This window comes from Hetaerina americana, unplaced genomic scaffold (assembly GCF_022747635.1).
Source record: "Hetaerina americana unplaced genomic scaffold, ioHetAmer1.1.p SCAF_1, whole genome shotgun sequence".
Classification (NCBI taxonomy): Eukaryota; Metazoa; Arthropoda; class Insecta; order Odonata; family Calopterygidae; genus Hetaerina; species Hetaerina americana.
The window spans coordinates 52220841-52244940 of NW_027286069.1; the positions used below are offsets into that span (position 1 = coordinate 52220841).

The following is a 24100-nucleotide window of genomic DNA, read 5'->3' on the forward strand; positions in this document are numbered from 1 at the left end:
GTAATCACCTTAGCTCAATAAATATAATGGAAATCCAGGAGTCCTGTACTTTTTATAGAGAGCAAATTTACATTTCATATGATTTCACACGGACATGTTTTTTTAACCAAATCATAGAGCTTTATATAATGTTGCTGGCATTTGATTCAAATCAAGGTGATTCTCTTATACCCCAGCCAAATCCAGGTTGTTTAATTTCAATCAACCACATTTATCCACACATCCAATAGAGAGTAGATGAATTAGAACAATCTTCTCCCTCTCCTCCTCACTCATGAATGTGTAAGGAAACATTCATGTTGTGGTTGCATAACTTATTTTTATATTCTATTGTTTCACGCTTCACTTTGTGGATGTTTATAATACCACTTCGTGGTTGTTTTTATTACATATAATAAAATCTGTGGAAAAGTACAAGTGTTTCCTTTTAGTATGGATAACTTATTTTTATTAAGCTCTACCCTTGCCTATTAAAGCGATCTGAAAGTTTCTCGTTAAAACCTCAAGGTTGACAACTAAAGTTTTGCACATAACTATAAGCTAATTCATCCTAGCAATATTTTCATATGACTATACATTTCTCAGTTCTGAATGGAGTCATTCCTGGTCACCTAATTTTTTCTAACAACTTGAAAGTTGAAATTTTCCCTCATGTTCGAGTCGTTTATTTGAGTGAGAAAAAATCACCTTGGTAGCATCACCTTTGGCAGAAGGGCTATTCAAAATTTTTTGCATACTTTATTTTTTTCTTAGTCAGTATGCATGTACAATCATTGCTATGGTTCGTTAGAAGTTTGGAGGTACACATTGAGGGATTAAGTAACGAGATATACTGCTAAAGTATAAGTAAATATGATTATGCACTCAAATACTAGAAAAGGATTCACAAGCCTTTATACTTTCTAGCTCTTTTCATTTTACTGAATGCTGTTATTCTGAAATGAAAAATTTTCTAAATCTATTTCTTTTAACTTATTTTTTATCCCCCCTCTAAATCTGTTAATTACAAAATGAACTTTTACATACATTTCATTGCTTTGTATTCCACATATAAACTCTGATCTTGTACAACTTTAATACAATATAAATAATATTCCTCATGTATAAATGAAAGTTTAGGCAGAAATATTGAGGCAGAAAATGGAGTCTAGTTCCTTGTGGAAAAAATTTTACCAATAACATATACCATGGCCATAAACAGCAATCAAGAGGAGTAAAACAGGAAACGACAAAACTGTCCTAAGATGAACTGACTAAAACCTCTGTGATACTGAAAATCTAGAAATGACTCCAAGTTCATCTTTAATGACTTTTATTATAAGACCACTTCTAAATATTATTTCCTACATTATAAAAATCTTGAAATTATAATGAAAAACCAGATTTAGGTATTCCAATCAAGTAACCCAGCAATCTTCATCCAGCTCTTCAAGTTTAAAGGCATTGGTAGTTGATTAGGCCACAAAACATATGAGTCTGCAAATACCTTTAAAAATTAGATGTCTTCCATATTACATCAAACTCCATTGTCTCATCAATTTCTTACTTCTTTCTATTTGTTTACAGGCATATATTCTTTAAAGGACTCCCTCAAACTAGAACTCAATTAGTTTTTAATGTAATAGTATCCAATTCAGTAATAGCAAGGAAGTTCATTGGGAATTTGTATTTATTAACCTGGTTATATAACTGCAGTAATAACCTAATGATTGGTTAGATAGATGATGTTAAAGCTCACACAATACTAAGCCCATCAGTGTGCGAATGTCACACAGCAGGGAATAGGGATAGGTTCCTTTCTCTATGCTGTTTTCCTGGGAAGATCTGGTACCTGAAAAATCACACAGTTTGGGTAAAGCTGAGGGTACCAAGAGGAGCGACTGGAATCAAACTCTGGCCCTCTGGTCAGTAGTCCAGTGCTCTACTCACTGGACCCATGGCCATGAAATTGGTTAAATAATACCACAACATTGAATTCCATTGAGAGTGATATTTCAAAATTGTACATTTGATGGATCATGGATACAGTTGAAGCATGGAAAAATGTAAAGGAAAAAGTTTCATACATTTTTCACAGAATCAATTCCCTAAAAAAGCTTCTAACATTACAATTAGGTAAGGAAAATTGGAGGCCTGAGTAATGACACCATCGACCTGAAGGGGTTCCTGTAATTATAATTGTAACTCCATGGCAACATTCTTTTATTCATGAGATTATCATGGAGAATATAAGAAAATAAAAGAATATAAATCATGAAATTCATATGACTATATAAATAACCTTTTTCTCATAAAAAGCACTGGGTTAAGTTGTGCTAAATCTCATGACTGCAAAAGCAGATGAATTTAGGGTGAAAAATTTCGTTTGTGTAAATGATTAAAATTCTATTCTGAAACATATGTACTTTCAAAAATGATTTACACTAAAGATTCCTACCTTCAAAAATGAAAGTGTATTTTTTAAATGGGGGTTTAATCTTCTAATCAATCTAGGATTTCACCATACACTTTGTTCAAATCTACTTTTGATACTGACAGCCTTTGGGTTAAGTCATTTCATTATTATTTCTATGCTAATTCTACTTCCCTGTTGCTATGTAAACATCTATTTAAAGCCAATCATTTTATCTTCCATTTCTATGAAATTAGAGAAAAGCATTAAGGAATAACCTTTAAACTAAAATTACAATCCGTTTGACAAATTATACCTAACACCTTAAGAGGGTCAAAACAATGAAAACTTATGTTAACGATAAATGGTTTTCCCTTCGTGTTGATATACTGCATTTCGATTTTTGATGACAAACATGAGACGAATTCGCACAAGGAAAAGTGGCTCTATTGCGTATGTACTTTTTTTATTTTCAATGTAAAAATATTGTAAGGTTTCGTATCCACGTGTTTATCTGACATCTTCAATTGTGCTTCATGAGCATTGGGTAATTGCCTGCTAAATGCCTGAAATGTATGACTTTAATAATTAGATAGCCTTTCTATTGCCATCGTCTCTAGATGGATAAATTTAATGTTGAACTTAAACGACTACCATCACATGAATAATAAGTACGCATTAAGAAGACTTTCCTAGTAATGATTATTTTGAAATAATAGCCCAACCTAACCCGTGGACAAAATAATGAGATGACATAATCTACTTATGTATTGAACGACCGATAGAAAGTCCCTCAGAATAATTTCATGTCTTGCTCTTAAGGCAGAACTGAGAAATTGCAAGATTAACGATAAAGTTGTGACTTTTCACAAAATATCCCTAATTACAAGATTTCAGCGATGAAATATATAAGTGAATTACCGGCCGTACCATGATGTGTATGGCCGTACCATGGACGTAAACAGCATAAGATCCATTTGCACCACTTACACAAACATTAAAATTATAAATTTACGTGACCATCCTCCACGATCCAGACGTGAACTACACGCATCATCATTTGTAGTGTGCTCAACTTAAATTTCTGCTACGCAAATATTTCTCTTTTTTATACTGATTTCAGTATTTTTATCACTGCATCTTATTTTGAGTTAAAGATAAGACCCCAAGGCTTTTCCTCTTAACTATTCCAAACTCTCCGAAGTGTATTTTGCTCAAATGGATATATAATTTGGATAATTATTTAGACACCCAATAATGCGAATCATATCCATTCAAATGTTGATTAAAATTCCGATTTGAGTTTCACTAAGAAGAAAAATTAATAGTATTGTCGCAAAACATTAGCTCGGTAAAATCGTACGTTAAAGTGAAGAAATACATGATAGAGAGGTAAAATAATATTATAATTGAAGTAAAAATTCTTATAGGATAATCTACTATGTAACTAATATTTCCAATGACAAAATATTTTCATATAACCTCAAATAAATTGGAACAAGTTGCATACTGACTACTTGCTTACTCAATATCCTCGCTATCGTCCATAACGTCCAGAATACAAGCGCTGGATTAAGTAACGGCTGTCTCATTGAAGATCATGCAACAGGAAACAAACTATGTTCGTGCTTGGCTATTACTTTCATCCACATAAAAGAAGTAAAATGAAAATTTTGCAAAAGAAATAAAAAAAAGGTTGTACTGGAATGATGACATTGGCTTATAAATTAAATACTCGCCCTCTCCGAACATGGCGCCGTGGCTTAGTTGGTTAAAGCGCCTGTCTAGTAAACAGGAGATCGGGAGTTCGAATCTCCCCGGTGCCTTTTTTTTTCCCTGTAGGCCCACATTGTGAAGATTACTTTAGCTGGCGGTAGGTTTTAACAAATTTGCTGAAATTTCATTTGCCATTAATGTTGAATTTTTATTTTGAGTTGAAATGCTTTTCCATCAGCGCTCTTATTAGTTATGAGTGAATTCGTTTACGCTCGCCGTAAGTCTTAATTTGACAGGAAGGTGGAATCCACAACATTGATAAAGATCAGGTTCTTTGGTTTAGCAATTTATTCACAGCAATGTACAAATATAAACAATAACATAAAAGATTAAAGAAACTATTCTATGACTTCATATTTACATAACAACGCGCATTGCCATTAATACTTCATAACAAGATAGAAATTTAAATAGCCTGGCAGTACGAATGATACCGCATTCTGTGTTCCGTTATTCCTGGAAGCGCCGATCAATGTTTCCTGCAAAGGAGAAAGTTTGAGGTTAAGAAGAGCCCCATTGGTTCATAGGGGTAGGGATGGAGTACAATCGAGCGACAGTGGCAAAAAGGGTACGATTGACTCGGAAATACCCGTACCACACTGTGTCTGGCGCGAATGATTCAACGGTGTTTCTGGGACAATGGCTATGAAGATCACAACCGTCTTTCAAGGGGCATTTGAAAGAGCATTACAAGCACGCAACCACTCATTACTTACCTTACCTTACTTAACCACTTACATTAAGCAATAAAGTAAGGAAATTGAACAGTACACTGAACGATGTAACATTGCAAGTTGATTTTATTACACAGAAAATATACCGTCTAAAAATAAAGTCCGAAAAAGGATTTTGTAATAAAAGATTACGATACATAAGATCATACCGCCGAATCAACTTCTAATTTTTCATGAAAGTAGAATGACTTCATCCGATTATGTATTTATATTCGGTTTAACCAGACCTTTGACTCTATGCCAAGATAATGATCAATAAATCGAGGAAACTATACTATTGAATTATGCGCCTACGACAATGAGTGTATGCCAAATACTTATAGTAAACTAAGTTCAGGTTACTATCTGAATCATGTTTCTCAGAACCGTCCTCATTCTTATTAACTTTATATTTCTATACTTTATTTATATTCAGAATATTTAATTATGTGAACTCATGTGTGATAAAATCCCACCTTAAATCAAGGTTGACGTAATATTATTTTTTTAAGTCTTGCGGCGTGAGCAAAAGCAAGAGTTCGCAGTGGTAACTTATTAGAACAAGATATGTAACATTTGACCAGACATGTAAAAAAATTTACAAGTGTTAATCGTGAGAATTCCATTGCATTAAAGCAATTTAGAATGTGACAAAAAATGTACGTATCAATTCGAAACCTTTCTTGCCGACCTAGAGAGGTCTAGGATATAAAACAAATTATTCGAAAAATGTTTTGATATTAAGATTGACATGTTAAGAATTAGCCTTAAAAGTAATATACGAAAACTAAATGAGTACTTTGCCACGCCCACCCGTGGGAAAATGAGAATAACAAGAGCTTTATTTTGTGCCACGGAAAGGAAATGCCCGCCCGGCACCACTTCTTGCTTGCATATCACTGAAATCGATAGTCCGCGTAGTAGCTAATACATGTAAGATGCTATTTAATGTGTGGCCATCACACGCATAATGCACACCGTACAACTATGGAACACGGATACTCATCATAATATCTGACGGACAAGGTGACAATAATCGGGGAGAGAAAGATGTCGAGGGAAGAGGTCATTGCAGAGCGAACAAGTACCAACCGAGTGACGTCCTCGGGACTACTCCGTACAATTTAGGCATTTTTCTCTGTCGAGTGATGAGTGAACCTGGTTGGCCAACATATCGATGGTAGAGAATTCTTTTTTCTATAACAGACTGTATTTAGACATACTGGAACTTAGACAAGCAAGGTATGGGGAGGAAAAGAATGGGCAATATGGACGGAATGAAGCAAGATAGAAATAATGCGGCATTGAAGAACAGTTAAATGTAGTTTCGGGTGCCAGGGTATTAATTATTAGACGGAGCTAATAAATATAGCCATTTAGAATCTCTGTGCCTGTCGGTCCACCCATGACCTGCCTGAAATGGTAGAACACCAAATTCATTCAGAGGTTCTAGGGGAAATTGACAGCCGATAGCCCACATATATAAGTGTATTCCAGTAATATAGCCATTTTTGGGCACCGCGATGAACTATTTAACGTAAAAAAGAAATTTGCCCACACGTTGGAAATAAAAGGCTTTTCTCAATCAAAATAAAGCAATCAAGAAATCAAGGTATAGTCTTGCGGGCACTAGACGAAGGCCAGCCAACCGGTACCATGAACTTGCACCATTAGATTTAATACTATACTTATGAAAAAAATAAACGTCTCTACGACGGAGTAAAATTGAATCGCCCTTCATCATAACTCAAGTGCAATTTGTCAAAATAAAACAGAATGGCAAATTACAAATGACGGAAAAGCAAATTATTCTCCTGGTGATGCAAAATCTCGTGTGTTTCTATAAACTGTCTTGAAAAATCGGGTGATTTTTTAAGACAGTTTAGACCGTCTAATCGTTTCTTGATGCGACGAAGCAAATTTCGGTGTGCATGTACATCTTGCTGTCATATTCGAGACTTTCACGTTTTATAGACTTCTAGAGTTCGTAGAAAGGGTTAATATTTGATTTCACTGTCGCAGTCATTGTCATATCATTGCCAAGGTAACTCTTAATAGCAACATTATATGTTTAAAATTAAAAAGTACAAGAAAATTATGGTAGCATTCCTGCCAAGTTAACTAAATGTTCTCTCGAACATTTTGCCAATAATTTTCAGAATTAAAAATATGGCAGCTCACTCATATTTACTATATGTAATGGTTTCCGTGTTCTCGTCATTGTACTGGCATAAGCTAATTTGCTAACGGATATACTGAGATTTAAATAAATAATAGGATTTTAAAAAGACAAATTTTGGCATTTTGGAAAGAAAACAAAATTAAGTAAATTCCAAGAAACTGCGGGAGGTACAGCGACAGTAACTTTTAACGGAATCATCCGCTAAAATGTGCTTTACAGTTCAACAGTTTCATAGCGTAAAATTCATTCACTTTGACCGGTTTTCGAAACCGGTCAATACGAATGATATTTTTCTGAAATTTTTGCATTAAAATTAAGTAACCCCTTGTTGTTGATAGCCCGAAAGAATTAAGTGAAACACCGACCAATGGCCTTTAACAATTATCTGGACAGGAGTTCTTGGAGACAATTTTTTTGTTTTCTCAAGTAAAAAATACACTGTTGACTTCATATTTATAAAGTTATTAATTTAAAAATAATCATTATAAATACCTCTGAATTAACAATCCGGGAGGTGAAAGTGCCGTCAGTTTTTATATTCACTACTCTTTTCGTGAGGGGTGCCGTAACTGAGGCTAAATTTGTATGCCGATAATTTTCCGTAGCCACTACCACTCTTTGCTCCGCCTTTTCCACTGCTGGCACCTTTGTAACTTCCACCGTACCCTCCTCCGTGGCCGCCGCCTCCATGGCCTCCACCTCCGTGACCTCCTCCGCCCCCTCCGTGGCCCCCGCCCCCGTGTCCTCCACCACCACCGTGCCCTCCGCCTCCCCCGTAACCACCTCCCCCGTGACCTCCACCCCCGTGCCCTCCGCCTCCTCCGTGCCCTCCACCCCCGTGTCCTCCCCCGCCGCCATGGCCTCCACCACCGTGTCCACCACCTCCGTAACCGCCGCCATGCCCACCACCCCCATGTCCTCCTCCTCCTCCCCCATGACCTCCTCCTCCCCCATGTCCACCATGCCCTCCACCCCCGTAACCACCTCCATGCCCGCCGCCCCCGTGTCCACCGCCACCATGCCCTCCACCCCCGTGACCTCCGCCTCCGTGGCCTCCGCCGTGTCCTCCGCCTCCATAACCTCCACCATGTCCTCCGCCCCCATGACCTCCGCCCCCATGACCTCCACCACCATGTCCTCCACCACCATGGCCTCCGCCCCCGTGCCCTCCACCCCCGTGCCCTCCACCTCCGCCTCCGTGACCTCCACCATGTCCTCCGCCACCATGTCCTCCGCCTCCGCCGCCGTGTCCTCCGCCTCCGCCGCCGTGTCCTCCACCCCCATGGCCTCCACCTCCGTGGCCTCCACCTCCGTGTCCACCACCTCCTCCCCCGTAACCTCCTCCATGCCCTCCACCCCCGTGACCTCCGCCACCGTGTCCTCCACCTCCACCGTATCCTCCGCCCCCTCCCCCATGTCCGCCTCCACCGTGACCGCCTCCACCGTGGCCGCCTCCACCGTGGCCACCTCCACCGTAGCCGCCTCCACCATGACCACCTCCACCGTGGCCGGCTCCACCGTGGCCTCCTCCACCGTGTCCACCTCCACCGTGGCCACCTCCACCGTGGCCACCTCCACCGTGACCTCCTCCACCGTGGCCGCCTCCTCCTCCTTCGTGACCCCCGCCGCCATAACCACCATGTCCCCCACCGCCCCCGTGACCTCCTCCTCCTCCCCCATGCCCCCCTCCGCCCCCATAACTGAAGGGCTCTCCGTAAGTCAGACTCACATGTCCATATCCCCGGTACTTGCTCCCACCACTATTTCCAGGTAGACCATACTTGCTACTCGTTCCGAAGCTTTGTGGACCGTAAACGCTACTTAATTGATGGCTTTCTCCGTCATTCCCTCCTAGAAAAAGATTTTAAAAAATATTACGTCAAATAATTACCATCATCATTTGCATCTTTATTCTTGATTTTAATACCCGTGACAAAAGACTGCGTTTTAGGAATTGGTACCTCCTGGATATTAAGAGATTGAGGAAATAGGCTTTTGCAGCAAGTTATCTATTAGTAATCAATGGAAGTCACAGATTTTTATTATTATTTCGTTAAGGGAGTAACACTAACTTACTATCTGAATATTTTAGATCTTGTCATCATACACATTTTAAGGGTTTACTGGGACAAGAAAATATTTCCGTTGTATTCTTTCTAATTTCGATTACTTCGTAGTACAAAATGGAGATGAATGCTGATATAGCTATTTCAACCTGTACACATCTTAACGACCCTGAAGTCATAAAGGAAACAAAAACACCTGTTAAACCTACCAAGAACCGGTGGTTCTGAGGCCGATAAAGTAAATGCAGCAAGTAGAATGCTCACTCGTAACATCATTATTTGCAACTGGATAACGCAGGACTTGTAATAAAAATATATATGCAGTACATCCAAAGAAAAAGGAAGTCTTCAATTTATTTACTACAATGCATAGGCGTTGTCACTCACACCTCTGTACTCAAGACTTCAAACGGTAGAGAGAATGCTACCTAAGTTGGTGTGAACCGTAACCGGTAATGTTTTGCCGGCTACTGATAGATGGATCTCCAAAGGGGAATATATATATATGCGGAAAAATTGGAAGGGAGAGAAAGTCATCTTCAACGAATCGGGTCAGCTACTCCGTCCATGTCGATTTAGAGGGTGCAGAACAATGCCACAAGATGCAGATCTCCCTTTGTTCCGCTCGGTAGGAAAGGCGGGGTTGCTGGATATAGCCAAAAAATATTTTACTTGAGGTCTCCCATGAAAGTCATCCAGATACAAAAAATCAACATGCTCTTAAAGCGGAGAGATTTCGGGTGTAGTACCGATGTGTACCTGACGGAGGTAGAAATGTTCCATTCACTCAACTTTCTCAAATCTTCGACAGGGAATCGCATAAGAAAACGATTTCACTCTCTACCATTAGTGATTGATAATTCACACCTATTATAATAGGTTGAATTGTTCACTTCTTCTATTCTTTTCATCCTGAATGTAATCGATACCCTAATAATTATCGGACTGAACTGTTTCAATTGACTATTATACCTAATGTATACAGTAAAAAAACAATCCCCAGCAGAGTGGTGAACTTTTATACTCGAGCAATTTTAAAATTTCCCGCTAAAATGGGCCTTTCAAAATATTTTTCCTATGATCGAATCCGCATTTCCAGTCTATTTTTATGCTAGTAAACCAACGTAAATTTGAACAAAGAACGCTCATTTTGCGGGAAAGGAAAGTTGTCAATAAAATCGATTATGAAATTCGCTCTCCTACTTTCAACTACTGGGGGTGAGGTTCTTTTTTAAAATAAATGAACAGTGGAAGCGTGTGAAGTCGTCATGTAGCGCAGAAGTTGCAATACCGTTGTTAAATTAATATCTTTCCTATAATGGGTACTTTAGTTTCGAAAATGAGTAAATATTCTGCAATAAGTTTACACTAATTACTTAACTACCGGCTATAGTGTCGTGTCTCACCATATGAGAAAACATGAATGAGTTTTTGCTTGGGGCTCGAAGAAATCTCGTGAGTTTGTGTTACACAACAATTTTGGGCTTATTATCTTAAATATTGATAAAATCCTTTCGGTTTGGCAGTATTCCTTTACTAAGGGCCACCTGGCAGCCTCTTAGTTCCCATGATTTGCTCTACTTCTTGGTAATGTGTTGAATCACACCTTCTCGATTACAGGGACGACTCGATGAATTTGACTCGGTACAAGTGGTAATGGGAAATGAATCCTGCGATCTGGATTCAGCTGTCTCAGCCCTTGTTTTCGGACTCTATTTATCTCGAACAACTAGTGTAGGAAATGGACCGGGCAAACGTGTTGCAACACTTCCTCTTCTCAACATACCCCAATCAGAATTGCCTTTAAAAACTGAGGTTATGTTCTTCTTCAACGAAAATGACATTTCTGTGGATTTGTTAATTTTCAGGTATGTTTTTTTTAATGCTTTCACTTTCGTGGATGTTTAATTGTGTACTTAATCGTGTGAGTTATGCTCTCTAAGAAATGATAACGTCAAGGTCGTCGAATATTGTTGCTAACAAAATTAAGGTATCTGCGGAAAAGTTACAAGCTCAAAAAATGTCACTGGACTAATTAGTTTTCCTTAAAAATCTTACTTGTCATATCTAAACAACAATACTGCCTTTGTGAGTTGTACGTTGAATAGCTGCATTGGCATGCTTTTATGCAGTATAGGTATTTTATATATTTGATTTTAAAGAGCCAGTTTACCAGCATTTACTCACTAAGAGACGAATCACACCTTTCAAAGTATTTTTCTTTGAAGGACCTTCTTTATGATCTGCCACCTGTAATGTGCATTGTATTGGCCTAAACTTTCCCAGGAAAAATTAAAACTTAACTATCTGATAGCTTGGTCCTTTCGAGCATACATCTATGTTTTTCTGATTACTGCTGCATTTAAAAAATTCTTCTTGAGAATGCGGTTAGAGTATTTATCTTTTAGTATTTTAATGTAATTCATATATTGTATCAATTTAATTACCGGTACCAACAAATTATGGTAGTATGCCCTTAAAATCCTCAGGACCCATGTGGATGTGTAATATTATTGTGTATTTGTCTGCAGCACATGAGTAGTGTCATTTTTCAGTAATACAATGGGAGTCATTTTGTTTGGCTCAGAAGTTAATTCAATCTCTCCAATAATAGAAAATCTTTAAATATGAAATACTAAGTGGAAGAATTTAGGGCATCAACTATAACCATGTACCTTGAACCGTTAATTTAAGTACCTTTGAATTAATTAGCTAATGTATGCTCTGTAAAAGTTTAAAGAAGCAATTTTTTTAATATAAACTATTTTTGCTTGTATTAATTTTATATTCAATAATAATTGATTAATGCTTTTTCAGTTATGAAAAATAAATTGCATATCATTTACCTTATTACCAATATTTTAAGCAGTGCATTCATTGCGTTAATGAGCATTTAATTTGAAATCAAACAATAAATGTACACCATGTTTTCAGTGACTTGTTATTCATTGTGATATTTTTGGGGTGTTGTCAAGTATTAGTAGCTGTATCATTGCATGGGTCGAGTATTGCATATTGATCATTACTCTTGGAAAGTATTCGCCAATCCCTGGATTAACTGGCCTTGGCTTGAATATTATCCAGCATTGTCAATGTCATGCTAAAAACAATTATGCCCTCTGTCTTGAATTTTCTTGCTATTCACTTGTCCAATATTTTCTTCAAACATGTAAGTAGTCTTCAATTTGAGTCATTAATGAATTTTTATATGTTCTTTATGGAAGAATTTTTTTAAGGTTGGTACTGTAACAGTCGATCTTCTTCAGACATCTTAACAGACACTACACAGCTTAGGGTTTGTCAAGACTTTGTATGTGAATGGCACCAGCTTGAAACAGCCTCTTCAAACAATGGCTGCAACTTGATGCGCCATAATGCGCAAGTATATTAGTAGGCAACATAAATTTTACTCATAAATGTAAAAGGCTTGGTCATTGCGGCCTTTATTAACTTGATTTGAGTGTTAAAGTTCTGGTGTATCTGAAAATGGTGATAGGTTTTTCTTTAAAGTCAGTACTGACATGGTTGACATGTTTAATGAATAAACCAATCACTGGGCAAAAGGTTTCATGAGCCAGAAAATGATGATGGCCTGTGGATGATGATTATGGTGATAAGCTGATGGAATGTATTAGGGATATGAAGCATTAATACTTTTAAAACTTGTCCAAGTTAGATTTATGGGAGTATTTCTGGGTTTAGGAGGTTTACTATCTTAGTTGAAATGTTGAACATGAATATTTGTGTGTTAAGTCATTATTATCTTCTGCGATTTCCACCCAAAAACTGGGTCCGATTGTAACATTAGCCTATCCATCTCTTCTTGTCTTCCCTCCAGTTCTCTGTTGTTGATCTTTCTCAGTCCTCTCCTTTACCATGTAAACACTTCTTGTGGCTCCATTTCTTGCATCCTTATGAGTATTCTCTTGTCTTCAAAATATAGTCTCAAGTGACCTGGGAGTGATATTAAAACTAGTGTCTGAAATCTTCAGATTAAGTTAAAAAAGTGGTTAGCCTAGAGAGGAAGTTTCTACGAGAAATCCAAAAAAGAATGAAATAGTGGGTGGAGGAATTGAATCAAATGAAAGTGGAATTTTGAAGGTTGTGGTAGCAGAAGGTAGAATGATAATTAAGCAGGCAGGAGGGAGACAAATGATTTTTGAACAACAATAAATGCAGGGAAAAGTTATGGCGATCTTAGGAGGTAAATAATGTAGAGAACACAGCAACCAACAAAAGGAAAATCTCACAATGTGTATGTAGAAGATCTTTAGGATCTGCCCTAATTACTTATTTAATAGATAAAATGTCTTGAATGAATGACCCCAGTAGAATCCCTTCGTGAGTTTTCAAATGAAGGATTGTCAAAAATGGTGTTTGAACAAACCATACCAATAAATTGTTTGGAAAAAGGCTGTTAGTTAGGTATTCATAATTATTCTTTGGATGTTACAGTTCACTTATTTACATTTGGAAGATTTTCCCTTTATCGCATATTTACAGTATGGCAAATACTTGAAAAAATGCCATATTACAACTAGGGGATGAAACTAATATTTATTTGCTTTTAGTTGGCATTCCCAAGAAAATGGAAAGCCCTCAAAATAACTGGAATGGAGAAGTCAAAAAGAAGTTAATTGTAATAAATTTATTGAATTAATGAATAGTCCATGAAAATAGGTTCATAAGAAGCTAACTGTTTATCACATTTAACAAGGAAACCAAGGGGGTAACTTTTCACACTCTTGTTCAAGATTTATTTTTGATATAAGCTTGTAAGAGGAGGAGAGAAAATGTGGATAAATGAGGGTACCCTTTGATGAAAATTAAATGATTTATAATGTGCTTTTTGGTGATATTAAATTTACCAAGGCTTTAAAGATGCTAATTATATAGTTAGGAAGTTACTTGAAGAATACAAAAAAGTGGGGCTTAAATATAAATTGGAAATAAGGAACTTGAACCCCTCATTATTACTAATAATATTGTTTATGGTGCAAAAAATATTGTAAAGTAATCAATAGATCTTCCCTTGGAGATGAAATGAGAGGAGACAAAAAGTGAAACAACAGAAATGGGCTATTGAAGAAGATTGTTGAAAAAACCATGGGATGAGAGTATTAGAAATGCAGCAGTTAGAGAAATAATGTGACCAAGGAAGTACATTAATTAGAGTCTAAAAAAAAGAAAATGAAGATGATGCAAACTCATCAAAAGATTGAAGGTTGTTAGAAATCCAAAGACTACTCTAAAATGGGAACCTTAAAGGAGGAGGTGAAGAACAAGAGATGATTGGTTAAATGAAGTAAGAGAGGAATACCTTGGATTGAGATAGATGGAAGAGAATTATAGAACAAGAAACTTAAAATTATTTTACAATGCAACAATTTCAGATTTTAAAAATTCTTTAAAATTATTTTGTTAAAATGACCTAATCTCAAAACTATTTCTCACATAATGACTGCTATTAAGACAAATATTTGTATAAAAAATGAAAAAAAGTATATAAAAATCAGGGTAACCCAAGGCATTAATTTTAGGTTATCAAGTACAAGCAAAAGGCATAGCACAATTCCCAGATCATAATATCCAATGTTGTTTGCCTTGCCAACAACACTAGAGTAGTATTTATGACTCTCCTTGCAATATTGTGATACTGTTTGCCTTGATTTTAAGGACCATTGAAGTTTCTACTCAGTATGTTTACTTCCTTTATTTACCTTTTGGTCAACCCTGTGCCATCTCCCTGGCCCTACTTTAGGATGCAATAATTTCAGGATGTAAAAATCATTTGCCTTGGCCAGGATTGAAATGCCTATGCAGTTTCTTTGTATCCACTGTGAAATGTTACCTTCAGTTTGTTTTTCTTCATATGGTTGCTTCTTTATGGTCATGTTTACATGTTTCCTCATTATAATCTACTAAGAAAATCCCAGAAGTATTTTGTCAGATGGATTATTTCAATGAACTATGGGATTTACATCACATAATTGCAAATGCCTTCTAGTCCTTAGATGGCTTGGAGTAAGGTTTTAGCTAGTGCCTGAAATCTTTTTTTAAACAGCATATTTTTTTATATTTGCAAAAATAATGCATCAGTAATAATCATTCATCACAGTAGAGTATAATTGAATGGGAAAATATGAGGAAAAATGAACTGTAATTTAAAATTTGTCTGGAGCAAAGTTGGTGCTAAGAATCTTCTACCAAACTAATAATGTGAAGGTCATTTTGTTTCCAGAAAAGGAAGTAAGAGAGGAATGAAAATGAACACATTTGTAATAGAAATTTGTTTATGATTGAAGTTGGGGAATAGATGGAGTTGATGGGAATTTGAGAAGAATAAAAATGAGCTTAGTTACCTTTTCCTTCACATGCTATAGACTAATTTAGTCTTTTAAAGGGCATTGTTCTTGATACATATATTACTTCTTTCCAACAGTAACCAGCTGCCACTTTTTGGCATTATGTTTTCTCCCGTAGCTATTATTTTACTCTAATTTAGTAGTAGTGTATGTAGGGCATGCTTTTAGTGCACTCCATCAAATGCTAGAAATGTATGTTTTGTTGATATGTTATCGACACTGCATTTTTTGACAAAGAGACCCTGCATTTGATGCACGTAAATGATAATTTTTTTTCATAGGGATGAATTGGATCTCCATGCACTACATGCAGGCAACAGATTGGCACTTGTTTTGGTGGACCACCACTCATTGCCTCCAGGTGACCGCACTTTGGCGCAAAGTGTGGCCGAGGTGCTAGATCACCGCCCACGAGATCCTCATGCTCCCCCATTTCCCCCTCATGCTCCAGTCGATCTCCGCCCCGTAGGATCATGCTGCACCCTTGTTGCTGACAGATTGACCGCCACAAAAGCAGGGCAAGCTTTGCTAACTCGCCAAGTGGCAATGCTTCTTTTTGGTAAGTCACCCAAATCCCTTGAATCTGCCAAATGAAGTGACAGTAATGACATTTCACAAGTGACATCAGGTCATCCATCGGGAGTTAGAATACATCGTAATTTTGATCCACACTGATTGATTTGTCTGGAAGCCGTTTTAGATCTATTTCTGCCTATTAACATATAGTCTCAATTCATTTTGACAAAAGCCAAGATTTCATTTTCCTCTTTTTACTCTATCGTGCTGTAAACCAGCTGTGAATGGGAATTCATCGGACGCTATTTCGTCAAAACGTGGTTTTACCTTTCCCTAGCCAATTTCACAAGACGTAGTGGTTCTCCTCGGTAAAACGCGGTTAAGATCACTATAGCTGAAACACTTTCAAATTTCACGCCGCTTTAATTCACGTCATTTCATGCTTATGAAGTTTAACTGAAAAATCCTTCGAATTCGCTCTGTTCGAAACGGGCTCATTATATCCTATGGCATTATTTATTTATAATGTATATGAATGTATAGCAATAATGTTGTTGTGGCTGGAAATTATTTTAATGTTCATGACTCTTAGACACTTTTCAAAATTTCCGGCGGGCAGTCTGTATTTGTATCGGTCGCCAAAGTGCGCTTTCCACTATTCTTAAATTATCCCAAAATCTACTTGAGGGCGTCCTCCTTGACCAATTGCGAGGCAAACAAGTGTTCTCACGGTCGAATACCTTGGTTCACAGTGTTCCTTCATAATTGCGTCATTTATTGAGTTTCGTAAGATATGTTTCAATCGGAACTTCTACAAACGATCAAAGCGATGGTCCACGCTCTATAGAATAATTTGTTTGCGTTCAATTCAGCCAAAAATAAGTCCCCCGTTTCCATGCATCCTTTGTTTCGCTGTCGAATACTTTTCCGGTCTCGAGAATTTCGCTAGGCTTCTCAGCCCACTTCACATCTTAAAACAAAGACAAGTCTCGGAAGAAGCGGAACACTGGGGAGTGGGGTGGATCGATTATAACATTTGTCGCAATTCTAAATGCCCCAGGGCGGAAAATTCATGTAGCCCATGGCTGTGCAACTTTTGACGTGGTAGAGCAGCTTTTGGAAGTAGTTAATCGTGTCAAACTTTATAAAATAAAAAAATCCCCGATCTTTTCGAAATGAAATTGAATGTTGAAAATTTACCGTAGATCAGGTGAAAGTCTTAAAACCCTGCCGATTAATACGTAATTTCCTGCTTAAAAACTTTCCTGGCCAGGAAATATATTATTAATTTATGTGTCAATACAGTAAACCCTTGCAAATCTGGGGTTATGGGACCAGAGGTTGCCCAGATTAACTGGATATTTTACACATGTGATTATGCACGATGAATATTTTTCCCCTCTACTCTTTTGTTCGCTTAATCCCCTTGAACATGAGATTACTTTAATTTGTGCATAGAACATCTTATATAAAGTTAATAAAACCATATTTGAATAAAACTCATCGCAGAATGGCCTCAGAAGTTTGCGTGGTTAATCTTAAGTAACATCAGTTAACACTTAAAAGGGTTATTAGCCTCATGCTCAATGTATTTTGGTCCTATTTATTTGGTCTTGCATATATCCAGTGGATTAGCCTGGTTTTTATTTAATAAATGCGAGTTTATCTTAATAAAATTGTACTCATTTTTTTTAATTTTAGCAGTGTTGATGAGAAGCTCAGTCAACTCTGTTCTCTGGTATGCTTAAATTATACCATCCACAGAAGAAGCATGCAAGTATAACTTATCTTGCTGAAATATTCAGCTGGCAGTTTTCTTTTTGACAAAATTATATGGCCAATAGAAATTTAATTCCTTTTGATTTTATCGAAGGTTGCAGGATTCTATGCATGAATGAAGTTGACCAAGCATACTGCTGTTGACAAATTAATAGTACTGTTGGAGAATTGGTTTTTATTCTTGTCATCATTGTGGTGTAAATTAATTATTAACAATTTCATCATGTAATCATTTAAAGTACTACGTATAATAATACTGAAACAATGTTAAAAGTATTTATTGATCAGCTTCTAGTACTAGATGACTATTTGATCGAAATTTGAAACCTAGGCACAGATGTCTCTTTTTATGAATGAATTCTATCCTTAAAGTAGAAAAATTAGATTGTATAAAATTATTAAGGAATTCATGCAAAGTAAAATTAACAACCACAATTTGAAAAAATAATTATTTTAAAACCACACTTAGACAAGATTTAACCATTATAATAAGGTTCAAATCCTGTTAAGTGGAGATAAACCTCATCTTCATGCAACATCTCTTCCACACATTTGCAATAGTATATTGTTCCACCTTTCTCAAAGAATCAGCCCTGCTTAGCCCAGCTCACAAATTATAGTTTATTAAAATAAATTATAATTTTTATGGTCAATATTGTTATTTAAAATAACTCCAATAATTAGGTATGTGCTTCAGAAGTTAAAAAAGCACATGGAAAGAATAACATCTGTCTGGCATGTGTGTTAAGATTATGCAGTATGCAGCATTTTGATGACCAAGTGAATTATTTGTTTCATGTAGTATTGGTAATATCTAATTTACAATACTACTAGAGAAATGATTTAATACTTACAAATGGGTTTCATTCATGTCCAGAGAAACTTGTTAGCAAAACATATTTTTCAGTGATGTACTGCAGTGCAGCCATCTTGTGACCCCCATAATAAATCATCCCCACTACATGGCCTGACTCTGTCTAGATGAACCGGGTCTGGACTAGCAAGGATTTACTATATTTAATAATATTATTTTGCTGCACTAACATGCCTGCTTCCTCAATGCCTTGGAAAGTCAAATAAATTCAGCCTATTGTGTAACCCATAACACATGCTGAGCTCCAAGTCAGGATTGTATCAAGTGTGAAATAATTCAATATTTCTATGGTTTCAAGGTTGGAATTATGCTGTTTTTACATACTCCTCAGTTTAAGGGGATTCTTGTCTTAAGAGTATGTAATTTAGCATCATAATTAGTGATTGTTTTGCTTTAAAACTCTTAGCTGCATATTCCATCATAATAAAAACTTCTAATAACCCTACAAGTCTCTAAGTCCAGTGTGCCAATCAGATTAAGGTAAATTTGTTTTCTACAAAAACACCCTCATGATGAAAACTTTTGTCTATTACCTGTAAAGGCAAGTGAATCTTTCTTCTCCCTCTACTGATTTTATTTTGAATGGTTACATTGGATGCATTCTTCTTTTTTTTACAATTATTATCTATTCCAAAGCTACTGTTCAATTAATTAGAAACCAAACTGATAGCCTGCTAGGTGTGACTCCATTTAAGTGTTCCCACCAATGACATAATGTTGAAACCATTTTATCGATGATCTTCTTGGAAGTTATTTTCTTAAATGATTTGCACAGTACTCTTTTTTGCTTTTAGATATGAAATAGATTTTCAGCAACTTAAACAATAACGCTCTCTCTTTAGTGTGAATTTCAGTGGGAAGTGTTTTGGAACACTGCTGGGATTAAAACATTATCATAATTTTCATGAATACTAATGAAGGTACAATTTATCAGTGGAGAATAAAGTTATTCGCAGATACTGTGAAGTATGAAAAATCAGTCCACAGCTTATTCCACTTATTTTTATTAGGAGTTGACTGTAATTGCATATTAATGAGAATTCAATCTTAATTTTAGAGCCAAGAATGAGAACTGAGATTTCTCAATTAAATTCCTTTGAAATAGTACTATTTCTTAAACTGTAGTAGTAGTAAACAATAATTTAAGCACTAATTGTAAGAAAAGGGATTTTCTGGACTGCAAATTGAATAATTCAATGGAGGCTGCCACTATGAACTATCATCCATGCAAATTTCAAGTGTACATTTTATAAATGTGCTCTATCTATTCTCATTGCACAATTTTTTTACATCACATGGCATCATTAGGCTAATGTAAGTGTACAAGCAGGTCTTTAAGTATTTGCATATAAGGTATCATCTCTATCATGGCATTAAAATTTTTATCAGGAGCATCTTTTCTTTGCAGGACCTATTCTTTTAGACACAGCCTGTTTGTCTGAGGCTGCTGGTCGTGCTACTCGGCTGGACCGGGAGGTAGCGGCGAGACTCCGTCGTCGTCTAAGGCAATCAACCCCATCTCCTTCCCCTTCTCCTTCCCTCTCTGAAAAGGTTGGGAATTCAATAGATGGTGAGGCCAGTGGGGCAGCGCCATTGGGAGAGGAGGAGCTATTTGGACTTCTTGTTGCAGCACGGGCAAACAGTGCTCTTGCCCTCCCGCCAAGACAACTGCTTGCCCGGGATCTCAAGGTTGTTGAGGCTCGTGTTCCAATAGCCTCTTTGCCGATGCTTGTTGAAGTAAGTTTGTTGAGAAATGAATGGAAACTTGATCTATTGACCAGCTGTATTCTATAATGCCATATTTCCTATATCTTTACTAGTTTATTGATTAGAAAATGTAAATATTTTGGTTTTCACACATTTTGCTATTGATTTCTGAATCTTAATTTAAAACCAGTGAAATTATGATAATTTTCAGTTATAAACGTTTTAATTATATAAAACATTACATTTTGGTGCTTTTTAATTAATTTGGCTTTGCAACGGTATCATTTTGTTCAGTTAAATAATGATGAAATCATTACAATTGGTATTAAATCTAGTGCAGTAGAACCTTTTTAATTTGAACTAAATCAAAATATGGTAACGGAAAAAGCTGAATGGTGGTAAAAGTAAATATGTGACATTTAGGTAGGGAAATCATTTTCATAGTTTTACATGGGATTAATAAAATTTAATCAAAAAGATGAACTTTTTGTGCCAACATAGATCACACAAGGTGTGACACATTTTTGAGCATTGAATTTCAGGAAAAATTTACAAATTGCAATGTATCGATTCTTAATGGGAAAAGTCGTAGCATATTCTGAAGATATTGGAACAATAGTCTACAATTTATTGTGGAATATTCATTTTTGTAGGAGTTGATAAAAATAAAATGTATTAATTAATTACGATACATTAATATTCTGTTGCCAGAAGAGTGCCTAAAAAAGGGATGCCAACAATAAATGATCATTTGAAATAGCATCTTCAAAAGATTATATCAAATTAAAATTAGAAGCTGAACAAAGTAAAAAATCCAAAGAATACATAGAAGAAATTGAATCTATCTAATTTTTGTTGATGCCACAAGTCTCCTCTGCTGAATACTTCTTTGTCTTCATTGCTATACCGAACCAAATGGTCTTCGCTATCATAAGATGTATTGAAAATTAAATGCTTAGTTGAAAATACTTAAGATAATCAAGTTCTCTTTGATTTAATTCTATAATGATTCCTTTGAAACTTTAATTCTTCCCATCAGTGTTGTTTAAAGAACTGCAGTTATTGTATATTCTGAATACAAACTCTTAAAATGAAACATGAAGGGACTATTGATGCAGAAATCATATGGTTTAAGTATACAGGACCTGTAAAAGTCATTCTTCCTGGACTATTTTTGTCGTTATTTGTGTTCCATGTGTGGAGTGTTTCTTTACATTCTTTGTGAGATGGTCATAAAAACTATCAGACACTAGCATGTCATGGCATTGGAGAAGGGAAACTTGATAGCATTCCCCCACATGCTTCATTCAGTCTATTACAAGATAATTATTCGCCTTCTTTTCTTACTACTTGATCCCTATTTCTGCAGGGAAATTTTCCCAATTGGGAGTGTTTTCCATGTCAAAATTATGTATGTGGAAACTTTTCTCTGTCCACCAATACTGTTAGAATGAAAGTGTATTGTTGTTCCTCTGAACCTGGGACTTGTAATTGAACTGTTTTTGCCCCAGCATTATCTACTGTATTTTTTTATGACATTTGAAAGTTAACAATGTTCTGCTTAATGAAAATTTTCCTATAAATACAAATTATTAAAATATATAGATATTGGGGATTGGGATAGTGCAGTGGCTAATGAACTGGCTTCCTACCCAGAGGGCCCAGGTTCAAATCCTGGAGATAACAACAAATATTTTTCAGTGGGATCCCAATCCCTACTTAAGGTCCTTTGTGGAGGGCACTTTGAGTGAGTACGACATCCGTAAGATGGGATGTTAAACTGCAGACCCCTTGGCGGCTTTCGACTAGAGTAGGCTAATGCCGATACCGGGTTTCTCTTTACCATTCCTTTTCCATCCATCCATAATGGCACAAATAACATTACCTGTCAGTCGCCTCCCATAAAAACAACTGCGTGCATATTTCTAAGGCCTGATGATATTCATTGAAATCTCGTGAAATATGCCTCAGGTAAGCACTGTGAGATAGTTGATTCTACTCCTTATTGTGAGGTCATTCATATGCAAAAAAAGCAATCCAACCTATATTCAATTAATACTAAATTCATCAAAGATTACACCCTGCTCGCATGACATATGTAGAGCTTTCATGCGACAAATATCTGATGATGCTTGTCTTAGTGAGAATGCCCGAATAAAGCCCAAATTAGCATATTATCTCTTAAGTATGGAAGTTTTCTCTGTGCCAGTCCTTAGATTTGCTTCTAAATGCTCTCATTAGTCTTACTACTAAGAAGTGTTTTTTATTCCTCCAGTTTTGTCTGCTAAATTCTTTAATGTTATATTTACATCCAGCTGTACAATTGCTGACTTCTTCTGGTTCTGCTATGACTTTATTTTTTGTTTTCATTTTAATAAATTTTCAATCCAGAAAGGATGGGTTTGCTGTTTGCATTTGTGGCCATAAACAAAAGCAATTGCCTTACCTGACATGAAATTGTGACTAAATGATATGAATGTCCTAGAAGGAAAATATACAGCTTGTAATAATGTCTGGTGGGGCATTTTAATTAGATTTATTGGATAGTCAGGGGAGTAATCTTGGTCAAGAGCTTAACAGTTATAAGAACTTTTGTTTAATTGTATTGTCAGAATCTTGTTGATTTGCCATGTAATAATCCTCTATCAGTGGCATAATTAGCAACAACATTGTAACTTTTGTGCATAGATACAGACAGGAAACAGTTTCAGGTAAGTTTATGGACAATAATATTTCATTGGTCCTGAATTCCATTGCAAAGGGAAATCCTCACGAGATGTACATCATATTTTTTTAAAGTGATAATAATGAAAAGGGTATGCACAGTACAAAAAATTATAATATTCCAGCTGAACTCATACTAAATATCCAAGTATTATTTCTTCCACTATCTTTCTTGTAAAGGGAAACACTCATTGGGCAAAACAATTTTATCCATGGAATACATTATTGTATTTTACATTAATTCAAAGTCAAAAAACAATAAATTAGGTGCAAGTTTTATCCGAGGAAAATCATGAGGGTAGTTTAATAAATAACTTGCAAAACTGGATAGAGGCAATGCTATCCGGGATTGTCAAAGTAACTTCCTGAAATTAATTTCATTTTGCTATATATTCACTCTTTACATTCAGACTCTTAACCCATCTCTCTACTAGATCTTGATAGCCAGCAGCAAAGGAGTCTTTTGTTTGCAATTGCAGCCAACATGTAACATCTAAGGCCTATGAATACCAAATGTTTTTCTGGTGCTCTGAACAGATGAAAATCCCTGGGGGCTAAGTCGGGACTGTACGGTGGATGTACCAAGCATTCCAAATGAAATGTTTGCCGCAGCTGTTCTTCTCATGTTCACTTGTGTATGCTGTTCTTCTTGTGTACACACATGCAACACACCTACCATCTTGCACTGGCTGCCTCTGACTGACCACAATATACCTTAGAGCTTGCATGACAAGCATACATATGCTGATTTCTGCTGGAAAAATATATGCTTGCTAACTTAAATGTGGTATGAGATAATTTGACGTTTGCAACGTGTATTGACTTTCCCTTGTATATAGAGGGTGTGGCCAGACAAAATTCCATTGAAATTCCCACCATTTTATACCACATGTAGAGGATGCCATTGGTGCCCAAATGAGCTTGACGTGTGTATTGAACAGTCATAACCTCAAAACAGTCTCAATGCTGAGAACTAGTGCAAAGTATAAGCAAAGAGCTGCGATTA

At 36.4% G+C, this 24100-nt stretch overlaps 2 protein-coding genes, 1 long non-coding RNA gene and 1 other non-coding gene across 4 annotated transcripts in view; 3 read left to right on the forward strand and 1 right to left on the reverse strand.

The window, feature by feature from the left end:
• Window positions 1-1359: 1359 nt before the first annotated feature.
• On the reverse strand, window positions 1360-4031 carry LOC139685741 (uncharacterized). Its single transcript, XR_011700218.1, has 3 exons — window positions 3918-4031; window positions 1678-1831; window positions 1360-1595 (listed from the first exon to the last, which is right to left on the reverse strand). It is a non-coding gene; the product is annotated as an uncharacterized lncRNA (long non-coding RNA).
• A 113-nt stretch (window positions 4032-4144) lies between these two features.
• Window positions 4145-4218, forward strand: TRNAT-AGU (transfer RNA threonine (anticodon AGU)). The gene has a single exon. It is a non-coding gene; the product is annotated as a tRNA-Thr (tRNA).
• Window positions 4219-7751: 3533 nt separating this feature from the next.
• On the forward strand, window positions 7752-8837 carry LOC139695211 (uncharacterized). Its single transcript, XM_071594275.1, has one exon. The coding sequence runs from the start codon at window positions 7752-7754 to the stop codon at window positions 8835-8837; it is 1086 nt and encodes a 361-aa protein (XP_071450376.1).
• A 1546-nt stretch (window positions 8838-10383) lies between these two features.
• The window catches only part of pn (exopolyphosphatase prune), a 36538-nt gene continuing 22821 nt past the window's right edge, over window positions 10384-24100 (forward strand). Inside the window, exons 1-4 of the mRNA XM_071582814.1 lie at window positions 10384-10584; window positions 10750-10997; window positions 15776-16053; window positions 20072-20400. Coding sequence (XP_071438915.1) covers window positions 10549-10584; window positions 10750-10997; window positions 15776-16053; window positions 20072-20400 — 891 coding nt within the window. The 5' untranslated portion in view covers window positions 10384-10548. The remainder of the gene's footprint in view (window positions 10585-10749; window positions 10998-15775; window positions 16054-20071; window positions 20401-24100) is intronic.